This window comes from Thamnophis sirtalis, unplaced genomic scaffold (genome assembly GCF_051295495.1).
Source record: "Thamnophis sirtalis isolate CommonGarterSnake01/CBP01778 unplaced genomic scaffold, rThaSir2_p1.2 scaffold_2, whole genome shotgun sequence".
In the NCBI taxonomy this organism is placed as follows: Eukaryota; Metazoa; Chordata; class Lepidosauria; order Squamata; family Natricidae; genus Thamnophis; species Thamnophis sirtalis.
Window position 1 is genome coordinate 124,140,396 of NW_028261382.1, and position 23,155 is coordinate 124,163,550.

Consider the following 23,155-nt stretch of genomic DNA (forward strand, 5'->3'; position numbering starts at 1 on the left):
TTTTCTCCCATTGATTTTGTGAAGCCTTGACAATTGAAATTTGTGACCTCCCTCCCAAAAGCCATTGAATCAGTAATATTCTTCCAAATGTCTGCATGTCTGTAGGTGCCCAGTTGTAAAAGAACAGGATTGACAATAAAGTTTCTTTATTTCATTCTTCTGATGAAAGGCTTTCATTTTAATCACATTTTGCCTGAATAGGAGAAATGCCATGCTCAGCATATTTCCTATAATAGAAGTCTCGAAGCCTGTCTATTTTAACTTCATTTGAAAACTTACCTGAATTTCTGAGAGGAAACATTTCTGAGAGAAATGTTAATAAGGAACCGAAGTTCCATACATTTAAAATAAGTCCTAAACTATTGCATAGCCTTCATCTCCATGAATCTTAAGAATCTCCTTTTCTAAAACCGCAAAGGATGCTGCAAATTAGAACATGTTTTTGTAGAACTTTTTAAATATGTGATAAAACTTAAATATGAGAATGTGTATCCCAAACTACACTTAACACTGTATGTTTTCTATGATATGCTTAATGCTCAGGTCTGGCCCAGTATTTTGTTTGGATGCCAAATACTGTCAAATGCTGTGGGCTCATGCCAATATGAGTAGGACTCTAGCACTGAAGTTTTAGACCACCACAAATTGCAGATTTAATTACTGATATCGCATTGGTATGCATGACAGTGGCTTCTTTCCAAGAGCAGTACTAGACCAGGTGATGCTTGACTACCTCAGGAGCAGTCTGCAGGAAGTTTGGGAGTATGTGTGTTTATGGTATGGCCGGAAGGTTAGTTTGGGGAATATCCTTCTTCAGAAACATTGAATATATTTATCATACATTTAAATAAATAATCTAGTCATTTTTAATGCCTCATGGTTAGTCTTCCTTTTTTGGGGGAAGAATATTTATATAAGAATCTGCAATTTTTACTGATACTGCATGCGCAGCTCTGATTCAAATTTGCAAAAACAAAATTGATATTCTTGGAGAAATACTGGACAAAACAAAATTTAAATGGTGAACACGATAAAACAAGAAATAGTGAACAAGATAAAACAAAGTTTAATAAGGATAAACTTTCAAAACCAAGAACAAAGGCAGTTTGCAAAATAAATTGCCAGTATCGGAACAGTTGCATTGGGCAAAGTGGATGTAAGACACAGAGTGTCAAAATAAAGAACATGAAAGGAACATTGGACTGAAAAACATAGGATACCATCTACAAGAACCAAATCACAAAATGACAACAGCATCCTGGCATGCCATGAATGATAAAGAACTTATGTTCATATATGTCTGTGCTTTACTTTTTCCTTATTTTTTTTTAAGTAGGACAGAATTATTTTTATTATAGGACAGTTTTTCCTGCCATTTACTATCTTCTCCTAAAAAGCTATTTTTTTCTATGAAGAATACATTTAGTAATCTTTCTAGATTCTTAGCACAACTTTAATGTACAGTATCTGTTTCTATATTGGTTAAGTGTCATCCATTTGGTATCAAATCTTAGCAACCACATAGATCCCTTCTCCAGCAAGTCCATCCACCATGCTTCTGTTTGTCCTTACTGTTTTTTTTCTTTCACTTTTACCAGCATTATAGATTTCTCAAAAGAGCTGGTTGTCCGACTATTTGAGTTTATGAGTCATTTTCATGTCAAATGAGAACTTTGGATTTGTACAGTAATTAGCTATCCATAGTAGGCTCAGAAGTTTTCTCCAACACCTATATTTAAAAGTATCAATACTCTTTCTAGTCTCTGCTTCTGTAAATGTCACAGAGAAAACCATTGCTTCCACTATTAGATTTAGGAATATAATCCCCTCCTGGCATCTGAATATATTTTCTAATTGTTACTGTACCAAGTCCTGGTTTGCAATGTATTTCTTCACTGTTGGTTCCTTCAGTGTTGGTAGGAGATCTTAAAAGCAAAAGATACAATTTCAGTATCTTTACTGTCAGTTCTGAGGCTAGTTGCTGTACCTGTTATCATTAGCTTAGTGTTCTTTGCTTAGTCCCATTTTTTTACTGTCCTCCTTGACTCATTACTAGAGTTTGCAGGCTATCTGAGCAGCATCATTAGCATAATGCAGGATATTGAAGTCTCTTCCTTCCATCTGATAGTGGCGATCATGTTTTTCCAATCCAGCTTCCTGCAATGTATATTCAGCACACATGTTAAATAAATAAGGAGTTAGTATCAACTGTTACAAGTAGTCCTCAGCTTAAGACCACAGTTGAGCCCAAAATTTCTGTTGCTAAGCAAGAGAGTTATAAGTGAATTTTGCCCCATTTTATGACCTTGCTTGTCATAGTTATTAAGTGAATCTCAGCTGTTATTTTAGTAAGATGATTGCATGACCCTGGGACATTGCAACCATCATAAATACAGAATCAGTTGCCAAGCATTTTAATTTTGATCACATGACCTTAGGGATGATGAATTGGTCATAAGTGAAAAAATAATCATGTTACTTTTTTAATTGCTGTTGCAACTTTGAACAGTCACTAAATAAAGTAAGTTGAAGACTTACCTGTATTCCTTTGCCAACCTGGGCCCCATCTATTCTGTCTGGACTGTTGCTTTTTGTCCTACATATAGGACACTCCTGGGGACCATGAGATGGAATTTTCATTTTCCTAACTACATTCAACAGCTTGATGTAGTTGAAATAATCAACAACCTTTTCATAATAAGTAAAGCACAGACTCAGGGTTCGTTTAGGATTTTTTTGTACTCTTGGTTATCCTTGTGGTTCAGCACTATCGTGGCAATGTTGTAAGATCTTTATAACACATCTTGAACATCTGACATTTCTCTTTCCAGGTAAGTGATTAAATTATGCTAAACTATTTGCCTGCTCTGTTACGTCTCCTTTGATTGGTTTTGGTAAGTCTTTCAATCTATTGGCGACTATGTGATTGTTCAGATTTGCTGTCATAAAAATATGACAGCAAAAAACCTTAGAACCTTACTCATCCTCCTTCTATTACTGTTATATTTCTGTAGATATTCCATCAATTCCTGAAATCGTTCAATGATTAGAGTTCTGATCTAACTTTATCCTCTAGTACTAGAGAATCTTGTAAATAAATATTTTATAAGATAAGGATGTTGACCTCAATGTTATACCAGTTTACAATTTTCAATATACTCTTTCCATTTTTGTTTAATCTCCTTGAATTAGTTGTTTCTGTTCATTGGCCATTCTTCAGAAAACCAATTTGAAATTAAAACCTTCTTCCGACTTTAGATAATTTTGGATGATTTTTGTTTTTTTTCACATCAGTTTATAACTTCAGTGTCTCTATGAATATTCCTGGAATACTTCTCCTCATCTCTTCTAATAGCTCTCGGAAATTCTTTGCTAAGTTCCTTCCTGAGATTTTTGTCTTTCTTGGCTTCAGCTTCTATGTTTTTGGCAATTTGACATCTACATTCATCTCTAGATTGTTTGATTTCATTCCATATTTCCCCTGGTCCCCTATCAGTGAGATTCAGGACTCGAAAATGATTCCTGATGTTCTTGAAATTGGTAAGTTTACGCTCAAATTATATCATGAAAAATAATTAGCTTTACTCCTCCTCTTTAGCTTGACTTACAGATTTGTAAGTTAGCAGTGTGGCAGGTTGAAGTGTCTTACCAAGGAATGTGGTTGAGTCTGAGCCAAGGTAATTTTTTTTAGGAAGGCAGATGAGTCGGCACAACACCCCAAGCCTATAGGTAAAAAGGGGGAAATGTTGCAAGGTGCCTATAGAATGGCAGATATAGATTGTTGGGGGCAATATGCTGACTCTCTGTAAACCGCTTAGAGAGGCCTGAAAGGCCTATGAAGCGGTATATAAGTCTACTGCTATTGCTATTGCTATATCCAGGACAGGGAATATAAAAAGAGGCAGGAAAATCAGAGGATGGGTGGGTGTTATATTGCAGATGCCGCTGGAGATGGTGCTGGAGAGGACGTCACCTGGTAAACATGAAGTGGCGCCTGCAAGTCCAGAGATTCTGGCCTTGAGATGAGAAGAAAGACCAGGAAGAAAATCCCGGAGTAGCTTGTGAACATATGGAGAGCAGGCTCTGTTGTGTTCAAGGAGGTTCAGATACTGGACAGTGGAATTGTGTGAGTTAAAGGCTTTATTTGGCAGTAAGACAGCATGGAGAACTCACATGCATTCCATTATCAGCCATTAAGATAAAGAGAGAAAAAGAAGCTGGAAGACAGCACAAGCAAAAATGAGGGAAATAAAGTTTGGGTGATGAGCATTAAGGAGATGCACAGATTTACGTTTTTTAGCTTATAAATTATATTTTCACTTGTATATATTAAATGAAACTCCCTCATTTGTTTCAGTGGTTCCAAGTATGTGCCTCTTTCAGCTTTTGTTCTGAGCCATTCTCTGACAAGCAGTTCCTGATTTATTCTATGGTCAGCCCCTAGCCATGTCTTTTCTGTAATAATGGAGCTCTTCCACCTCCTTGTATCAATACTACACTACAGCCAGTTTAATTTATTTGTATCTGTCTGGCAATACTTGTGTATATCACCTTTATCTGGATTGTTTAAATGCAGTAGCAGCAATGCATTAGATTGGCAGAAATTTGCAAGTTGTTTGCTGCTTTCTAAGATGTTAATGTGTAGTCAGTTCATTTCATCTTCCACTATGTTGAGCTTTCCTGTGTTCATGCTTCTTATATTCCATATTCCAGTGTAATTCTCTTTTTGCAACTTTAGGTTTTTCCTTTGCATGGCAACATCAACAACTAGCTATCTCAAACGTTTTAATCTAACCATGTCATAGACACCATTACCATTCCAAAAGAGTTTCGGCTTGTTTATAGTAGCATTTTGAATACCATCTGACTTAGGGCTTTCCATCAGTCACCGTATCATATTGATCCATGTGATTTTTTCCTTGCAAACTACAGGAGTGATTTACTATTGTCTTCTCCTGTACAGTATGAAGTGATGTCTTTGTTGTTGCTACTAAAATGTTCTGCCCCTAGCATCTTCCTGTACCACTGCCCTCTGGGTAGGGGTTTGTGCTTGCTGTAGCTGGCCATATGGGGTGCCCCTCATGCCTGAGTGACCCTGTGTGGGAGTATATATTCTTAGCCTATACTATGATAATCTTTGATCATCCCACCCAGGAAATCCTTGCCCCTTGCCACAGTGAGGTAGCTTAGCAGGACTTGATGGGAGGTTATTTATATCAAACCAGTAAAATTAAGTGTAACTAATTTACTGCAGATGCCATGTTCATTGAAATTGTTTGGGGCTGCTTTATACCTTTGCTTACAAAGCACCTAATACTATTGCAGCATTTTCAATAATATACTGGCATTCTAGTTTTTGTATTCGTTAATTATTTACTTTTCAAGTGTTTTAATGCATATTAACCATCTATTAATGCTAATATATCAGTCTGATGTTTATGCAAGTTGGCTTCTCATTGAATTTTTTGACTGATTTTCAGCTTTATCTTACTGATTAGATTTGTGACACTACTAAAATAGAAATGTACATATTGTGTTTCTAATATTTAATGTTACATAATAAGCTGTTTTGCAAGCATTTTTTTGTATTTTTTGTCAGTTGGATATTTGTTTCAGACAAACAGAAGGGATCCAATCTCAATGTTTTCTCAATGTTTTTAACTCGCTGCTCCAAGTTAATAGTTTGCTTTACATTAATACTCCAAATTGTGCTTATAAGTTTATTGAAAATTTCTTGACACTATAAATAGTAAATGTTCATAGTATGTTGTCTGACTTTAACTATGGCTGAAATTGTGAATAAGAAAATTAACTACAACATGCAACCATAGTTTGTTTTGTGTTTATAGACCTTCACCAGGGCATTTTTATTACAAATCTATTTTGGGAAATAACAAATAATTAACACCATCCAGTATCCAAAAATGGAATTGTGTGATAGGAAGGGTCACTCCTGTGGTAATGTTTATGCTCTTTCATCTGTCCTTACAGGAACATGGGCATTTTTCATATAAACAGAAATTCTGGATGAGCCATTAACCTCATTATTTCCCCCCAAATGGTAACTGTATACTTGAATTCTAGGCAAAACAATAAAAATGTTCATTGGTTGGCCATTACAAGGTAGCTGAGATGAACTATCATTTGGAACATACAAAGCTTATGCAGTACATAGGTGTAGCAATGTAGAATTTGTTGTCTCCTCCCTTATTACAATGAATATTGCAGATTTTTTTATTGGTTTTCAGAATACTTTTAAGCATTTGAATGCTTCAGTGAAAGTCCATAGTTTAGCATCTGGATGACCAAATAAAGATGATAAGAAATAAAAGCAATTTGGTTCACAGTGTTACATGTTGACTCCCTTTGCCTTTGAATTTCAATCAGGGATGGTTTGGATTATGACACCAAGTGCTTTGCCTTAAGGCTTGTGATTTTGTGAAGTAACTTTTTTCAGATGCATCAACTATGCATTGCCTAATTTGTTATGAAAGTGAAAAAACATTCAATAATTGTAGCTAAATTGTGCTGCTAACATATGTTTCTGATGAAATTATTGGTAATATGATAGAATTGAAATAACTATGTGATTGCTTAGTTTTAAGTAACATTTTCAATGACAGTCTATCAAAGATGGCTTTTCCTTCCTTTTTTGAAGATTATTTATGAGGCATTATTAATTCCAAATGGCAGAGATCCAATTCTGTAAGATATATTGAAATTTAGCCAGCAGAGTTGTAAAATTAGTGCTCCTTGAATTTAGCATTAAGGTTTTAGCTATGTTTTTACTTTATAATTTAATATAATTTTATAGAACTAGTCTAGCTAATGCAGAGATCATCAAACTCTTCATTTCCTTGACCAGTTTCTGAAGATTCTTCATCAACCTCCGCATATTTATTATATGAAAATAATTAATAAATACTACTTTTATACTACAGTTAGTCCCCAACATATGACCACAATTGAGGCCCAAATTTCTATCCTTAAGTGAGACATTTGTTAAGTGAGTCCCCCCCTCTATTTTATGACATTTCTTGCCACAATTGTTAAGTGAATCACTGCAGTTGATAAGTCAGAAATCTTTGGGAAAGCCAAAGTCAATCTGGCTTCCCCATTGACTTTGCTTCTCAGAAGGTTGCAAAAGGTGATCACATGACTCTGGGACACTAGAACAGTCGTAAATATGAACCAGTTGCCAAGCATCTGAATTTTGATCATATGATCATGGGGTTGCTGGAATAGTTATAACAGAAAAACAGTCATAAGTCACTTCTTTCAGTGCAGTTGTAACTTTGAACAGTCACTGAATGAACTGTCGTAAATTGAGGACTATCTGTACTACTACTGCTGCTGCTATGACGACTACTACTACTACTACTACTACTACTACTACTACTACTACTACTACTACACCACTATTATAGCTAATATTGTGGACCTTGTGGTTAGTCTGATTGATCCTTGTGGACATCAGTATTGGCCACTTGGGAACCCTGAGTTAATCCCAGTTAGAACTCTTCTGTCCAAGATAAAGATCTGTGTTGGGTGGATATATAGTGTGTGTGTGCCTTTGGATATGTGTATCTTTGAATTTTGACTCCTAATAACTATGTGGATGAGCCTGTATAGCTTTCTTGGCAACACTTTTAAAAATGATTTGCAATTGCTTTCATCAGCTGATAAAGGCAGTCCAAAGACATCAAGTTAGTTTCATGTTTTAGGCAGAACGAGAACTTACACTGTACAAATTATAACCTAGTGCCATTAACCACTATTCTAAATTAACTCTCTATAAAATATAATATACATAAAATATGTATTATGTTAAGTTTGATAATGAAAAAAGCTGTTCAAATCTGTATAGTTTCAGGGTGTCATTATGTTTTTATGTATGTATCTATAGGTCATAACACTAGATGTACATAAAAATATAAAATAACACCTTTTCCACATCTTTACCATTTTAGGTGATATGCTCAACTCTGAGGCTATCACTTTCAAAGAAGCCATGGTTTACAAGATCTAGGCAATCATTCTGATTAAAAATAAAGATGCCTTTTATAAATTGTAATCTAATTGAACAAAGTCCAGTATTTAAAATTGTTTAATGATGTACAATATGAAGAAAATAAATGAAAGATCCAATCTGGCTCCAGCATGATTCCAAAAGCTCAGAAAACTAAACCTCTGGTCCCGGTGACCGAATTAGATTAGATCCTGCAACATTACCCTGGGATGCATATATTTGCTGTCATTTGTTAAATGAAGGACAGTTTCAATGGTGAGTGGAAACTTACACAGATTCTTTGTGTCAAGAGAATTTAATGATATCTTCTTACCTCTCCTGTGGGAATAGAAAGCTTTAAGTCTATGAAAGCCCAGCAGAGTTTATTTCACACTTGAAGGGAAGTAACAGGTAGCTTCTGAGTCTATTTTCCGAGACTAATACGCTTCCCTATGTCAGACGTAAACCACGCATGAAGATTCAATTAAGCTAATTTATTAGTAAGAGCCTATGCACAGGAATCTTCTCAACATGGTCAACACCTGATTATAATAATAATGCATTGAAGGAGAATTGGACTTAGTGTGCTTGTGCTTGAACGAATCCCTCTTTTTCACTCTGTCCCCCACTCCCTGTTTTTGCCATTCCTTCTCCTTCATCTGGTCAGTCCTAGTTTAATAGTACTTTTGACCAAATTTGATAGGCTCACTATTAGAAACAGTAGATTGGTACACAATGTTCATGGAAATTATAATTAGAGTAGAAAATAGGTTGACATTGGCTGCCAGTATATATCTATATATTGAGTTCAGGGTGTTAATAATAACTAGAGCTATGGTTATTGGAATATCATTACTTAAGGCAGTACTGCATTGCTATCTGATTGCCAAGGAAGTGTATTCAATATTCCATTTTGGGGGATTTTACTTTATGTAAAAATGCAGAAAGAGCCTTATCTTTGGCAACTTAACTGTGCAATACAGTTCCACCAAAGATCATTATTGGTGCTAGCTTTAATTTCATTTAAATTTAAGGTTAAGGCCTGTTAGTTAGCAAAAATCTATGACTTTTATTCATACTTGGTATAGTTTGCTTTATCGGCTGCTTTGCATTGAGCTTTAATTACTAATTTATTCCAATAGAGCCTTGGTGGTTAGAGTGCAGTATTGCAGGCTACTTCTGCTGACTCTCAGCTGCCTGCAATTTGGCAGTTCAAATCCCACCAGGCTCAAGATTGACTCAGCCTTCCATCCTTCCGAGGTGGGTAAAATGAGGACCCACATTGTTGGGGGCAATATGCTGACTCTATAAACGGCTTAGAAAGAACTGTAAGTATATGTCTAAGTGCTGTTGCTATTGCTAATATAACAGTTATGAAATACAGTGGATAAGAAATAATTAATAGTCCATAGAATGTTCTGGTTTTTGTCTCATGGTTGCTACGTTTACTCAGAATGGTTTGTCAAAAACTTATATTGATATTATAGCACGGATGTCAAACTCGATCATGGCATGTGACATCACATGACACAATGTGACTTTTTTGCCTTTGTGGAGCCGGGTTGGGCATGGCCTGCATGTGATGCATCCATCCCGCAGGCTGCCAGTTTGACACCCTTCTATATTATAGTTATAGATTACTTCATCACAAATTGTTTACCCTTTTAAAGAATTCCAAAAATACATTGAGGAATACCATCACTTTAAAAGAGCACATATTTATTTTACAATTCAGATCCTATTCATTCTCTGCATCTGAGCAAATCCTCTCAACATACTTATTTCATATTGGTTGCTCACTTTTGTATTCAATTCACATTCAAGCTGATTCATTCTTGACCTATTGTCTTTTAAATTGTCCATTTTTGCTGCATTTAGCTCGGTCTCATGTTATGCAAGGAACTCAAGTGCTTGCACATCTTCAAATTTCTTGTTTTTTTTTAAAAAAAATTACCATTATATTGGTTTTTAAGTATACTGGCCAAATTTAATAGGGGAGTTCAGTAATGGTAAAATTGATTTCATTAATTAAAACATAGTTAAATTAGGATATTTGCTATTGATGTAGCAATTGGACTAATTCAAGGACAGACAAGTTCAGTTTATCTAGGTGATTAAACAAATTCAAAGTAGAAGGGCTGTTAGTCATTATTAGATTTGACTAATAAAAACTAGTTCCACAATCAAAGGCAATACCTTAAAATATAGCTGCTGGGAGGTAATCATTGAAAAAAGGCTGCTATTTCCAGGATATTTCTGGTTGTCATACAGAATGCTAGAGTGGAGAGACAATTGAGAAGCCATCCAGCACCTCTTAAGATAAATTTGTAGCTATGTTACATCACCCTTTCCATTTGTACTGGAGAGATAAATAAGGATATTATTGACAAAATTTCATTCAAGGTTTTTGTCTTTCAAATTGGAAACCATTGCTGCCCAACCAGTGCATAATTGTTTAATTCATGTTGACTTAAAAGTATAAATACTGTTGAAGAAGTATTATTGCTGGTTTCGATAGACTATTGCTGGTTTCGATAGTAAATCAGTAATGATCTTTGACACTCTTTTGTGAAATAGCTTCAGAACATCAGACAAGAAAAAAAAGAAGCCAGCTGACATTTAAATAGAAGTACCGTATTTTTTCGGAGTATAAAACACACCAGAGTATAAGATGCACCAAGATTTTGAAGAGGCAGATTAAAAAAAAGTTGTTGTACTCTTCAGACCTCCCCAAAACCTCAAAAAAAGGGCATGAATAGCCTTTAGGAGCAATGTTCCCTCTAATTTTTTTTCAGTGTGAGCGGAAAAGTACAGTGTGTGAGCGGCACAGTTTCATGCCTGAGCACCTAAGAGAGCCACAGTTTGAACTGCTGTCGCGTCTGCTGGACATTTGCGCAACATTCCAAGCGTCAAGCGCCAATTGCGAGCGAGGTTTCAGCCCGATGAATGCCAGGCATGAAAAGTGCCACTCAAACACTATACTTTTCCGCTCACCCTGGAAAAAAAAAGGCTCTCTGCTCAGCTTTTACATTGTTAGACTGGCTAGAGAGAGACATGGCACCAACAGGGTCCTGGGTCCTGGCATTTTGCAGGCAACCTGTCCTCTCACATTCTTTGGAATGCAACCCATCACATGTGAATTAGATTTTGCCAATTATCCTATTAAAAGATAATCCTATTATTCTAAAATACGACTAACTCAATATTAAAAACTGTAAATATTTGATGCTGATAAATAATAGCAGTAATTGTTATTTAGTATGAGTAAAATCAGTATTGAAATATCAATATAATATCTATCAAAATTGACAATAAACACTAAAATAACAATACAAATATATAATGTGAAATATAAATGTAATAAATATAATATATAAATGCAACATAAATGTAATAAAATAATTTATCATGAAACTCTCCCCCTTTAAAGTAGTAAGATCAATTAAATAGTCTAGCAAGTTTGGACAATATGCTATATGTTATGTTACTTAAGAATATATATACCTCAGAATCAGATACAACATCCACATCATTTCCAACTGAGTCAATAAAATAATATGCCATGCCAAAACTATTTTAAATAAAGATATGAAATTAATCAAGTATTGCATTTATTTTTCAAAATGAATGTACATTTTTTTATTATTTAAGTTTTGTACCCTATCTTTTCTAACGTTAACTTTAAAAAGATGTTACATCAGACTACAATACAAGTAATTAAATGAAGACTAAAATAAGTGTTTTGGCATATTGAGCTTTTTATATTTCTTTCTAATATTGCTTCCTTAGTTGAGAACTTCCTCCTCAGCTTACTTATGCATTAACTGTTTGTTGCTTTTATGGTTTATTCATTCACTGCTCCCTCTTCAGTATTTTTCACAGGGGGCAGGGCTTCCTTCCTCTCTCCCTCCCTTCCTTCCCTCCCTCCCTCCACTCCTTTGGCCACCAATTTTGATCCAATTCTCTCTCTCTCTCTCTCTCTCTCACACACACACACACACACACATGTTCTTGGGGGGGGTTGAATTACTCCGCCTCACTGCGCAAAGTCGGCTCAGCATGTGTTCGGCCCCCACTTACGCCGAATCAAATCCACGGCCGGCGGGACCAGGGGGTTGCATTTCAAAGCCGCCAGTCCTCTTGCTTCTTCTCCTTCACCAGCAAAGCTCCCGCTGGCTTCCCCGCCCGTGGCAGTGGCGTCTCTCCCTCCACGCGGAGCACCTGAGCTGGCTCCCGCGTTATCCCTCCCCCTTCCTCCTCTGCCGTGCTTTTGAGGCCGCGGGAGCTAGTAGGAAAGCGGCGGAGGTGGAGGCGGCAGCTGGGCTCTGGGTTATCCCTGCTGCCGCCTCCACCTCCGCCGCTTTCCTACTAGCTCCCGCGGCCTCAAAAGCACGGCAGAGGAGGAAGGGGGAGGGATAACACGGGAGCCAGCTCAGGTGCTCCGCGTGGAGGGAGAGACGCCACTGCCACGGGCGGGGAAGCCAGCGGGAGCTTTGCTGGTGAAGAAGAAGCAAGAGGACTGGCGGCTCATCAAAACAAGTCTGGGGAGGTCCTTTGCGGGCGGCCAGTTCTAGCCGCCTGCAAAGGACTTCCCCACGTTTGCTTTGGTAGAAATCTCTGCGCGGCAGTTAGAAACCTCTGTGCGGGGATTTCTTTTCATGTGCGCGGCCGCGCAGGCGCGCACCTTAGAGGGAACAGTGTTTAGGAGGCTTGTAGAGTGCTCCTGCGAGGGTGGGGGTGGCAGGAGGCTTATAGAGTGCTCCTGGCCCGGGGGGGGGGTAAAATTGACCAAAAAATGGCCCATTTGTTTGCTCATTTCTGGCTCCCCAGGCCCCAGGAGCATTCTGAAAGCCTCCTAAAAGTTATGCACTGCCACTTTGGTGAAGTGGGCAGGGTTTAGGGAGGCAGAAAATGCTGTATTCAGTGTATAAGACGCACCCAGATTTCCAGCCTCTTTTTTGAGGGAAAAAGATGCTTCTTATACTCCGAAAAATGTGGTACATGTTGTATTATTTTTATATCTGGAGGACCAACAAGGTATTTTAAGTTAAGGTGTAGAAAGAAAAATAGGAATCTGACCTTTAATGTAGTTTTAGTTTAAATGCCAATTTAAGCTTAGGGGAAGTAGAAATAATGCAAAATGTTAGTTGCTTCTAACTTCTGTTTTGGGGTTAATCAAGACAATCATACCTTATAGCCACTGTATGACCTATTCAATGACAATCAGAATACTTGCTTTTTAAAACCAATTGTTCCATGTTTAGTTTAGTAAATGTCATCTGGACTCAGTAAAAAGTAAATGACCTGCATTGAATTAGTGTAATTGAAATACAAACAAAATATCAAATAGTTGAAGACTCATACAGGAAAAGAGAAAGTTGGAAAAATTTCTCTGTATGATAAATAAAATATGAGAATATAAAGCAGGCTTAGTCATCTGTTTTGGTTATGATCTATTTAAACTTATTGTATTGAGTTTGTAACATTTGTTCTTCACTACTAGAATATTCACTACTTACCCATCATCAAGGGATAAGGATAGTGTGAAATTTTAACTTCTTTTGAATTAAAAATTCCTTAATAGTTTGCTCATATCTTAACTGTTTTGTGGTAATAGTATATTTGCCAAGAGCTTAAAGTTTTCCTTGTGAAAGCCTTTCTGATTCTTAGCTTCACTTTTATACACAGGATGGCCCTATAAATATTTAAAAGCTTTTCAAAGGTCCACAAAATTATGTCTTGATCTATTCCAAACTTCTTTACTGTCTATAAAAATGCTACATGTTTATTTTCCAGCTCAAAAACTTATTTTTTATGAAAAGTTAAATGTCTTGCAAAAGAAATGTGATATACTTTGTTGGCTAGATATTTTGCTGCAATTAATCGGTATGGAGTTTTTAAAATTATCCATATTTTACCAAGGATATATTTTTCTTTAAATGTCCTTGTTATCCTCAGTATAAACTGAAAGTTGTGATGTGAGAACAGCTGATGTTTCTAAGGTTAAGTTTGCAGTTTATGCAAGAAACCTAATCTCACTAATAGTGATAGGAAAGCAATTTGATCATTGAATTAGCAATTTAAAAGGTAGGAAGATCAAGGAAGTACAGATAAGATAAGGAAAAGTATGAAAGTGTACAGTAGTGGAATTTGGGGAAGGTTCAAGAGGGTGTTCTGTTCTGTTCTAAGCCAGTTAAAAGTCCTTGTAAATAATTATTTAAGCTGATACTTGGAAAAACATGTGTAATAAAAGTATCCCTTTTCCATGAATATTGTGGACCCAAACCTGATTTTCCCCTCTGCAACATAGTTTTAAATTTTATTTCGGAATAAATGAAATATATCTATTATTGACTTTTTAATTCTGTCTTTATTTTTTTACCTTGGCTTCAGTTTTAAAAAATATGCCAGGTTTAATAACAGGAAGCAGTAATTGTGTGGCTGGCATATAGTCTGAAAATGAAGTATGCTAGTTTCTGTGGAAAACAGAAGTGCCAGATACAACCGGACAGGGAAAATCTTTACCTTTCTTTTAATATCTATGCAGATTCTCAGTCATCCCAGTTATCCCAAAGATAAAAAGTTGCCTTTTTCAAAAGGCAACTGTACTTTGTTTTCGTTCTTCAGAAGCTTCTTGGATGAGAAGCGAAACATTCAAGGAAAACAATGTCCAGTTGCCCTTTGAAAAAGCACCTTTGGAACTTATCTGTAATACCACTTTAATGGGACATTTATGCAGTAGTCTGCAACCTTATTAGTTTGGCATTTTATTAATTACACTTTTTGTTCCCAAGGTCTCCAAAATCACTAACATATCTCAAACGCAGCACATCTAGCTTTGATCAGCTTTTCTTTATATATTTACTGCTTTAATTATTTTAGTCCCCAGAATACAGGAAGAATTTTCTCCCAATCTCATTAAATCTTGTTTTAAAACGGGAATCCTCGGATTGTATTCTGTAGACTTGCATCATTCTGAAACAGTGATAGCTTCTAAATAGTTTATCAACCTTTGGAGTTTACATCAGAATGGATTTTATAGTGAGTAAGCAAACAAAGGAGGGTAAGGGAACAAGCTAATTCCAGCTACATGGCACTCTTTTACTGATCAAATGCAAGTGTAGACATTCTAATGATGGACAAATTATTTTCCATTACAAATTTATTTTTTCCATGGATTCTCAGATTTATAATTTTGAAAATGTAAAACGTCCTTTAAAAAGAAAACAAACAAATCCAGAGACTCTGAAAATACAAATAACATGCATTGTAGTGGTGGGTTGTCAAATTTTTTACTATTGGTTCAGGCACGCACAGAAGCGTCCGGGCAGGAGGGCGGAGCCTCCCTTTGCCGCTACTACTGGGAGCAACCCACCTCTGATGCATTGGCCTGTTTTGCAGTATGTTTGTGATTCTTCGTGTTGCTTTTCATGAAAAGCACATCTTGTCAGACAGATCTACTTTATTTAAGAATAGAGTATGGTTGAGGTAAATGTTCTATAACTGAAATTATTTTGCAGTGGACAAAACTGGGATTTATGCAAGACATATCAGATTGCATCTCTATTATACTCTCATCTATTTATGCATTCAAAGTAAATGTTGCTTACCTTTCACATGCATTTTGATTGCAGGTTGCATATAGGAACCTTCATTTATGTGCATATCTATCACATCAAGTTTCTGTTAAGGATCTGAGTGTAAAAACTGTTCAGAAATCCCTTTTCACTCATTTGTACCCTTTGTATTGCTATCACAATGTGAGTAAAATTGCAAAATAATCTTGCAGCTGAACATAGAATGCCTATCTCAGTAACTCATCATTATTCTTAATCATATGGCAATTGTTCCCTTATCTTTTCCTCCCTCTTTGTCAGGTATTACTGCACCAATTTAAGTGCACCACACTTTGCATGAAATAATAGCCAAAGGTCATCATTTTACGGGAGCATACTGTTCATAGATACAGATTTATAGATAACCTGGCACAAGATAGACAAGCAAAACATTCTAGTTAAATTCCATGCCATATTAAAAGCAACTTAAACAGAAAACTGTAGATGCTCTTTATGACTGTTTCTTTACACATACTTTCTTAATTCAAACTAAGTTTCCTTAATTGATACTTTAAATGCAAGTCCTATAATTTATCTTTCCCCCCTGTACTATATCTTTCTGTAAGAAAATACTATTGCATGATTGAAGGGAGGCAAAACTCAATTAAGTTAACTTTTCAGAAGTGTTAATAGCATTGTATTCTTTTTCTCCCTCTACCATTGTGTCATTGAATGTGAATGATATCTTATGGATAAAGCGATAACAATGGGACAAGTTGCAGTGCGCTTTGTTGGATATATTTTTGTATGGCCATAAAATTAGATACAGGTAGTCCTCAACTTATAACAGTTCATCTAGTAACTGTTTGAAGTTACAACACCACTGAGAAAAGTGCTTTCTGACCATTTTTCACATGACCGTTGCAGCATTCCCATGGTTACATGAACAAAATTCAGATGCTTGGCAATTGACTCATATTTATGACTTGCAGTGTCCCAAGGTCATGTGATCATCTTTGGCCACTTTCTGACAAAGTCAATGGGGAACAAGTTTTACTTAATAACCATGCTACTTACTTAAGAATTGCAGTGATTTCCTTAACTGTAGCAAGAAAGATTGTAAAATGGGGCAAAAGTCACTTAAAAATTATCTCACTTAGCAACAGAAATTTTGGGCTCAATTGTCGTATGCCAAGAACTACCTGTATTGTGTCATGAAATGTTTAAGATGGATAATCCAACATTTTCAGTTATAAATATTTGTTTTAGACAAAATATTTTAAACCAGTGTCTGCTAAAGAGGACTTGGATTACAGTGATAGTCAATTATCCTTTGAAGGAAGTCATAATACCTCATCTTATGGGAGCATAAGTGAAATACTTAGAAAAAAACCTAATGTTAAACTGCTTGACTTTAGACAAATATAATAAAATGACACATTTCCTTTGTTCCAAGTAATTTGTGGAAAACAGATCTATTCCAGTTCAAACATAGTCTAAAATTGTCTTGGTTATTGTAGGGAATTTGTTACTTGCATCGGGTATTTGATTGATATTTCTTTCTTTATTGGTTACATTTAATACTACCAGTAATGAAATTGCCTGACCAGTGGGCCAGATTAGAGACACGGTCGGTTCTTATGCTATCTAAATGGTCAATATTAGAAGTTTATGTTGAATTTCTTTTCACATGTAAGTTGTTCTTGGGTTACAAGATAAGAGACGTGGGTAGTTCCTGTGAGCAGGGGCTATGGAGTGCAGTGGGTGTGCAGCAGTGGTTGGTTTCCATTTTTTTACTACCTGTTTGCTTCTGCACATGCGCGCGCTTCTGTGCATGTGCAGAAGCGTCTGGGCCGGTGGGCGGAGCCTTCCACTGCCGCCACTACCAGTTCACCTGATCTGGACCCAACCGGCAGAAACCCACCTCTGGTGTGCAGGTGCCACAGGTGGGAGCTGTAGGAAGGCACTAAGAGTGTGGATTGATAGGTGAGTATGCCTTCAATTTTCTTTTTTGCTGTCTTTAGAAATTTATGTACTGACAAAGTCCAAGTATTCTTTTTATCCTGAAAAGAAATATTTAAATTAATTTGAATAATCAAGCCAGCAAGAAAGAGAAAAAGGAATAGATTTTTAGATAATAAATTGCTTAAATAGATAAATAGATTCTTAAGCAGTAGCAGAGATAGTATTTAGGAACATTATAACTGGCTATGCTATGTCATAATTAAAAAGTAATTGCCTGGGATGGATAATATATAGACAAACCATTCTGAAATAGCTTTTTGAAGGTCAGCATCAAAGCCAAAATATCTTATTGGTTCACTGAAGCTCAAGTTAGACAAAGAAATGGCTTCATAATCTATAATATTTAAGGAATAGTTAAATCTCTTTTGTTCAGGATAATGAAAAACTAGATATTGGACTCTAGTTACAAGAACACCGAGGGTACTTACAGTTACTTTTATCCAGAATTTAAGGTAATTTCATGTCTGTATTTATAAAGAAATTTAGGAACTCAACACACTGGTCACTTTCATATCCAGCTCCTTCTATGCATTTTATATTGGATGACCTGTGAATTGTTTAGAAGTTGCAACTAGTACAGTGTTGCAGGCAAGCATTAGAGAACTATAAAATACATGAGCAGTTTGATTCCTATAGTAAAATTTTGGTAATAAGCATTTGTCTAATGATTGAAGACATATCTAGACTACAAAAATCTGGGTAACCTCTAAATGGCAGTAAAAATCTTCACTGCAGTAAATCTACAGATTTGTGCAGTTCAAATATGATAGTGCTATCTAAACAACCTTTCAGTTTAAAACTGCCTTCCACTGAACCTGTAATTTTATCCTGTGGTAAAGACATTTTTTTGTTCCTTATGCTTTCTGCTGGAGTTTCCTTTTATGCATGTCTTTATACACAGTACTGCATCATGAAGATGTAGTTCTATGCAGATTACTGATTCAACCTAAAAAGTTGATCTACCATATTCTTTATCAAACTTCCAGGTGCTGAAAGTATTAAATTTGGATGTATAAAGCTGGACTGGAAACATTGAGTGGTGGTAGTTGTGATTAATTCTGTGGTGACCAATTACTATGCAGGAACGGGAGGAGGGTGGGAAGACTCATACTATTGTCTTCTTGTTGCATTAACTGATAAGACGATTTGCCAGGTAGCAGTATGAAATCAGTGAATAAAATGACTTTTTGATTACAGCTATAGTATTATTGATGTATAGCAAGGGGTATGCCATTATAACAGCTTACTCCATTATTACTAGATTAGTAGTTGGGTTGAATCTGGTTCTTTAAGAAGTCTTGTTGATAAGTAGACCATATACATGCATTAAGTGTTTGTTATTTTGTCCTAAAAAGTAATAGTATTACCCTGAGCATGGAATAGGGAAGAAGCTCAAACCATGCCAGATAATAAGGTCTGAAGCTATTGAAAGGCAAATTCAGATTAAATACTAGAAGAAAGTTTCTAATAGTAACATTAGGACCAGAGATTTATTAGTGATGCTCTCACTTGGATCTCTGCACTGAGCAGATGGTAAATTGAGTAGTTTAAATTATATTTTCCAACAATATTATTCTCGAATAACTCTCAGAATATCTTGAAAGGCTGCAGTCTTTTTTAAATGTATATGTATTTCATAGATTATGTGACAAAATCTATGCTGAGTCAGTGTGGCGTAGATCAGTGTTAATTATTAAATAGACCAAGCTTATTTTGTGATGACAATGCTATAAAAACAGTAGTTAAGACAACTTTTTTTTACGGACTTTTGAAAGCTATTACAAATTTGGTTTGTTAAGTTGAAGATAATGTGATTTACTGAATTTGAATTGGTGATTGTCAAGCTAAGAAACAAAATCATATAGAATTCTTTATTGGCCAAGTATGATTAGGCACACCAGGAAATTGTTTCCATTGCATAAGCTCTAAATGTACATACAACAATAGTGATAAGCAACTAAGTATCATAAGAAGATAAAAAGATAGGTAATAGGGAAGATGAGAATAATGATGGTAATGCTGTCTTTTTAGATAGTTTGACAGTGTTATGGGAATTAGTTGTTTAGCGGAGTGATGGCAATTGAGGGGGGGGTGTCCTTGTGTCTAGTTGTTCTGACATGCAGTGCCCTATAACATTTTGAGGGTAGGAAACTGTTTATGTCCAGGATGCAAGGGGTCTGTAGATATTTTCACAGCCCTCTTTATATATCGTCATCATTCTTTAACTTATACCATAAATAATCAATTTGGAGATATAACCTCTAAAGAGAATAAATGTATTGTATCATTTTTGCTTAAATCAATATATCACCTTGTATAAATAGTTATAATCCTTTTACATGTGACGAAGGACTTAGTTGCTAGCTTTCCCTCAAGGTAAATAGTTTCTATGACATATTCAAGAAAACTAAATATTTGAATATTTGAATTGACTTTAGGAAATGATATGACACACAGTGTAATTTTGATGTGTAAAAGTAAATGGATGCTTTTTTATTTGCAAAAATATAGTTCTCACCATTTCCATAATTCTAGTGAGATCTAGTGTTGTACTAGTTGCATTGAACATAGTAATGGAAGCTTGGTCCTGAAGCACTTCTTACTTCTATTATAGAAATAGTGACTTGCTTATTTATTTAATAAATACATATATCTCCCCCCCCCTCTTTTCCAGGCAATATTTATGATTCCCACAAATCCCCCGCCAACATTCCGGAAGCCAGAGCTTTGGTCTGATGAATTCACCGACTTTGTGAAGAAATGTTTGGTGAAGAATCCTGAGCAGAGAGCTACCGCAACTCACCTTCTGCAGGTCAGTTCTGTATGCAGCTATTTTTTTTCCCAAGAAGCTATCAGCCAAGGAAAGTTTGCATGTCTGCTTAGTCAGATGAAAATCTCCTGCTCACCCCCACTGAATTACTTTTTGTCTACTTAATAGCTGACAGAAAATTCTTCAGTGTTTCCACAGTGAGTAATAGGGGCTCACTGTAATTTCTTTAACTGCTTGGTAAGCAAGAAAAGAAAGATCTCTCAGCAAATGACCGATTCTTTCAGAAAAGCAGATCTGAGGAATCCTTTTGATTTGCTGAGAGTTCTCCACTTTTATGATATTTAAACATGTTTATTTTGAACATGTTACATTTAGAATAATGCTATCTCTGCAGTTAGTATTACTGCAGTCAGTAGTTAGTGCTGTTTCCTGACCAAACAGTAATTTTTTTGAACAATTTTCACTAGCCAGAACATTTGGATATGAATTATCTAACCCTTTTCATTCTCATTATTTCTTCTCTTCATCCTTCTTTTTTGCCTCTGTCACCCTTTCTCTTTAATTTATACTTTTTTATATTCCATAATAAACTCAGATATTTGTTCTTGGTGCTACATTAATATCTATATTTTATGTAATTATAATCCTTTTAAGAATTTGCTCTGTAATCATTTTCTTTTGGGAAAGTCAAGAGAAGTGATTTCAAAAGCCCCCTCACTTTTTTGTTATTTAACCAAAATATTGTAAGTCCAATATTCCTTCAATGGCTTGATAGATTGAGTATAGCACCAGTAGCAATTATAATGTTACAGAAGAATATGATTGTTATACAGAAATGTTATCTATGTAAACAATTCTTCGTTATAATGGATGTGCGCATTGAGTGGAAAATCAACAAAAAAAGATTTAGAAAAAGAAAGAAAAAGTCTTTGGACAGTACAGGAACAAAAAGGGCATAATTTGTACTGTTGTTAAATTTGAGCAAGTTCATTTTTTCTAACTGATGTCATAGCCCATAATACACAGCAACATTTGATTGGGCAATCACAAAATACTGGCTATATAATATAGAGAAAAAGGCCATATTTTATATCCACAACTGAAACTGTATCTCTGGGACTCATGCACAGCCTTGTGGGAAGGTATCAGTGCTGTGTGCAGGAAATGAGTAATGATTTTTAGGGTAGGCATCCTGTGAAACTCCAGATGTTTCTGAGCTCCAGTTCTCAACATCCTTCACCACTAACTGCTCCTAGGGATATGCTCTAATAAGGGCCAAATTCACAGCACTGAAAGAGAGAATGGAGATTTTTTTTCTTTTTAAAAAAAACCAGGAGTATAAATTGTCTTTAAATAAATCTGTTTTTGTTGTATTTCAACTGCCCATCCTGATGATTTAAATTTTGCTTCATATATATTTCATCATTGCCAATACCTCAGTGATTTGTGTTCTGTTAGAATACAGGTTTCTCATGCTATAGTGGCTGCTCTGCTTATGACTGCTAATTTGCATTGTCAGCTTGTTAAAATGAATTAAAATGATATAACTGACTGAATTATAAAGTTTATTTTTCTCTGTCAGGCTATCTTCTATTTGTTTATTTACCACTTAATTCACATTTCCTTTGGACAATTATATCCTTAACTGTAAAGCAGTTGTGTTTTGTTGTAACATTCTTCTCATGGTTGCTGTTTACCTAAACAAACAAAAAGGAAAATCCTATTTAGTTGTAAAGCAGTTAAACAGATCATATGCTCTCTTATTCCAGATTTTAATTGCTGTCCAAAGGGAAATGTTCTCTCCTGCTGGTCTGTGAAGTTGATTGGCATGTTGTTCTAACATGTTACTTTATTTATACTGTGAATACAGATTGTCTGTAGGCTCCATGTTGTATAACTCTATGGCTTTATTTTCTAGCATCCTTTTATTAGAAATGCCAAGCAAGTCTCAATTTTGAGAGACCTGATTATTGAAGCTATGGAAATTAAGACCAAAAAGCATGAAGAACAGCAGAGGGAACTGGAAGAAGAGGATGAAAACTCGGTGTGTGAAAATTTAATTAAGTTTTCAAATTACTTTTGGCCTGTTAAATTGTCAACATATTTAAGTAATATAGTTCTGATTGAGAGGGTTGCTGTCACTTAATTTTTTTCTGAGTTTCCTTCCTTCTTGACAATCCCCAGTTCAAAAAGAAGTTTGTGAAAAAAATATTTTCTTGGTTTTTAAAATTGATTTGTGTGTGCTTGTGTATGTAGTATTTGAATAGCACATGAACAATTTTCAGTTCCTTTTTAAAAATATAATGCTATCAATTTCTTAACTGATCTTTAACGTATGGGAGAATAAGTAGCTTTTATGGGAGCATCTGCTAAAAAGAGTTGAATAAATGCAAAGATCCAAAGTGCCCTCTCTTTAAATATGGCTACGTTTTGCCACATGTCAAATTATGCAGTTCTGTTTCCATAGTATTCATTTATGTAGCGCAATAATGATTGGAAGCAGTATTCCAGGGCTCTGCAGGACTCTTTCATGAAATTATTAGGGAGAAGAGTATTAGTTCTTGACTTAAGACCACAATTGGGACCAGAATTTCTGTTAAGCGTGTCAAACCTGATTTTGCAACCCTTCCTTGCCCCCCTACCCCCAATTTTGATCACATAACTATGGGGATGCTGAGACATTTGTAAGTGCAAGACCAGATGATAAGTCACCTATTTTCAATGCCATTGTAATTTTGAATGGTCTCTATATGAAGGGTTGTAAGTCCAATAGTCCTTCATTGGCTTGAAAGATTG

The 23,155-nt window shown here is 35.7% G+C and overlaps 1 protein-coding gene across 1 annotated transcript in view; it reads left to right on the top strand.

Annotated features, from left to right (window-relative positions):
* Positions 1-23,155, top strand: part of STK3 (serine/threonine kinase 3) — a 114,026-nt gene that overhangs the window by 28,996 nt on the left and 61,875 nt on the right. The window contains exons 7-8 of the mRNA XM_087706823.1: positions 20,264-20,401; positions 22,278-22,403. Coding sequence (XP_087562949.1) covers positions 20,264-20,401; positions 22,278-22,403 — 264 coding nt within the window. The remainder of the gene's footprint in view (positions 1-20,263; positions 20,402-22,277; positions 22,404-23,155) is intronic.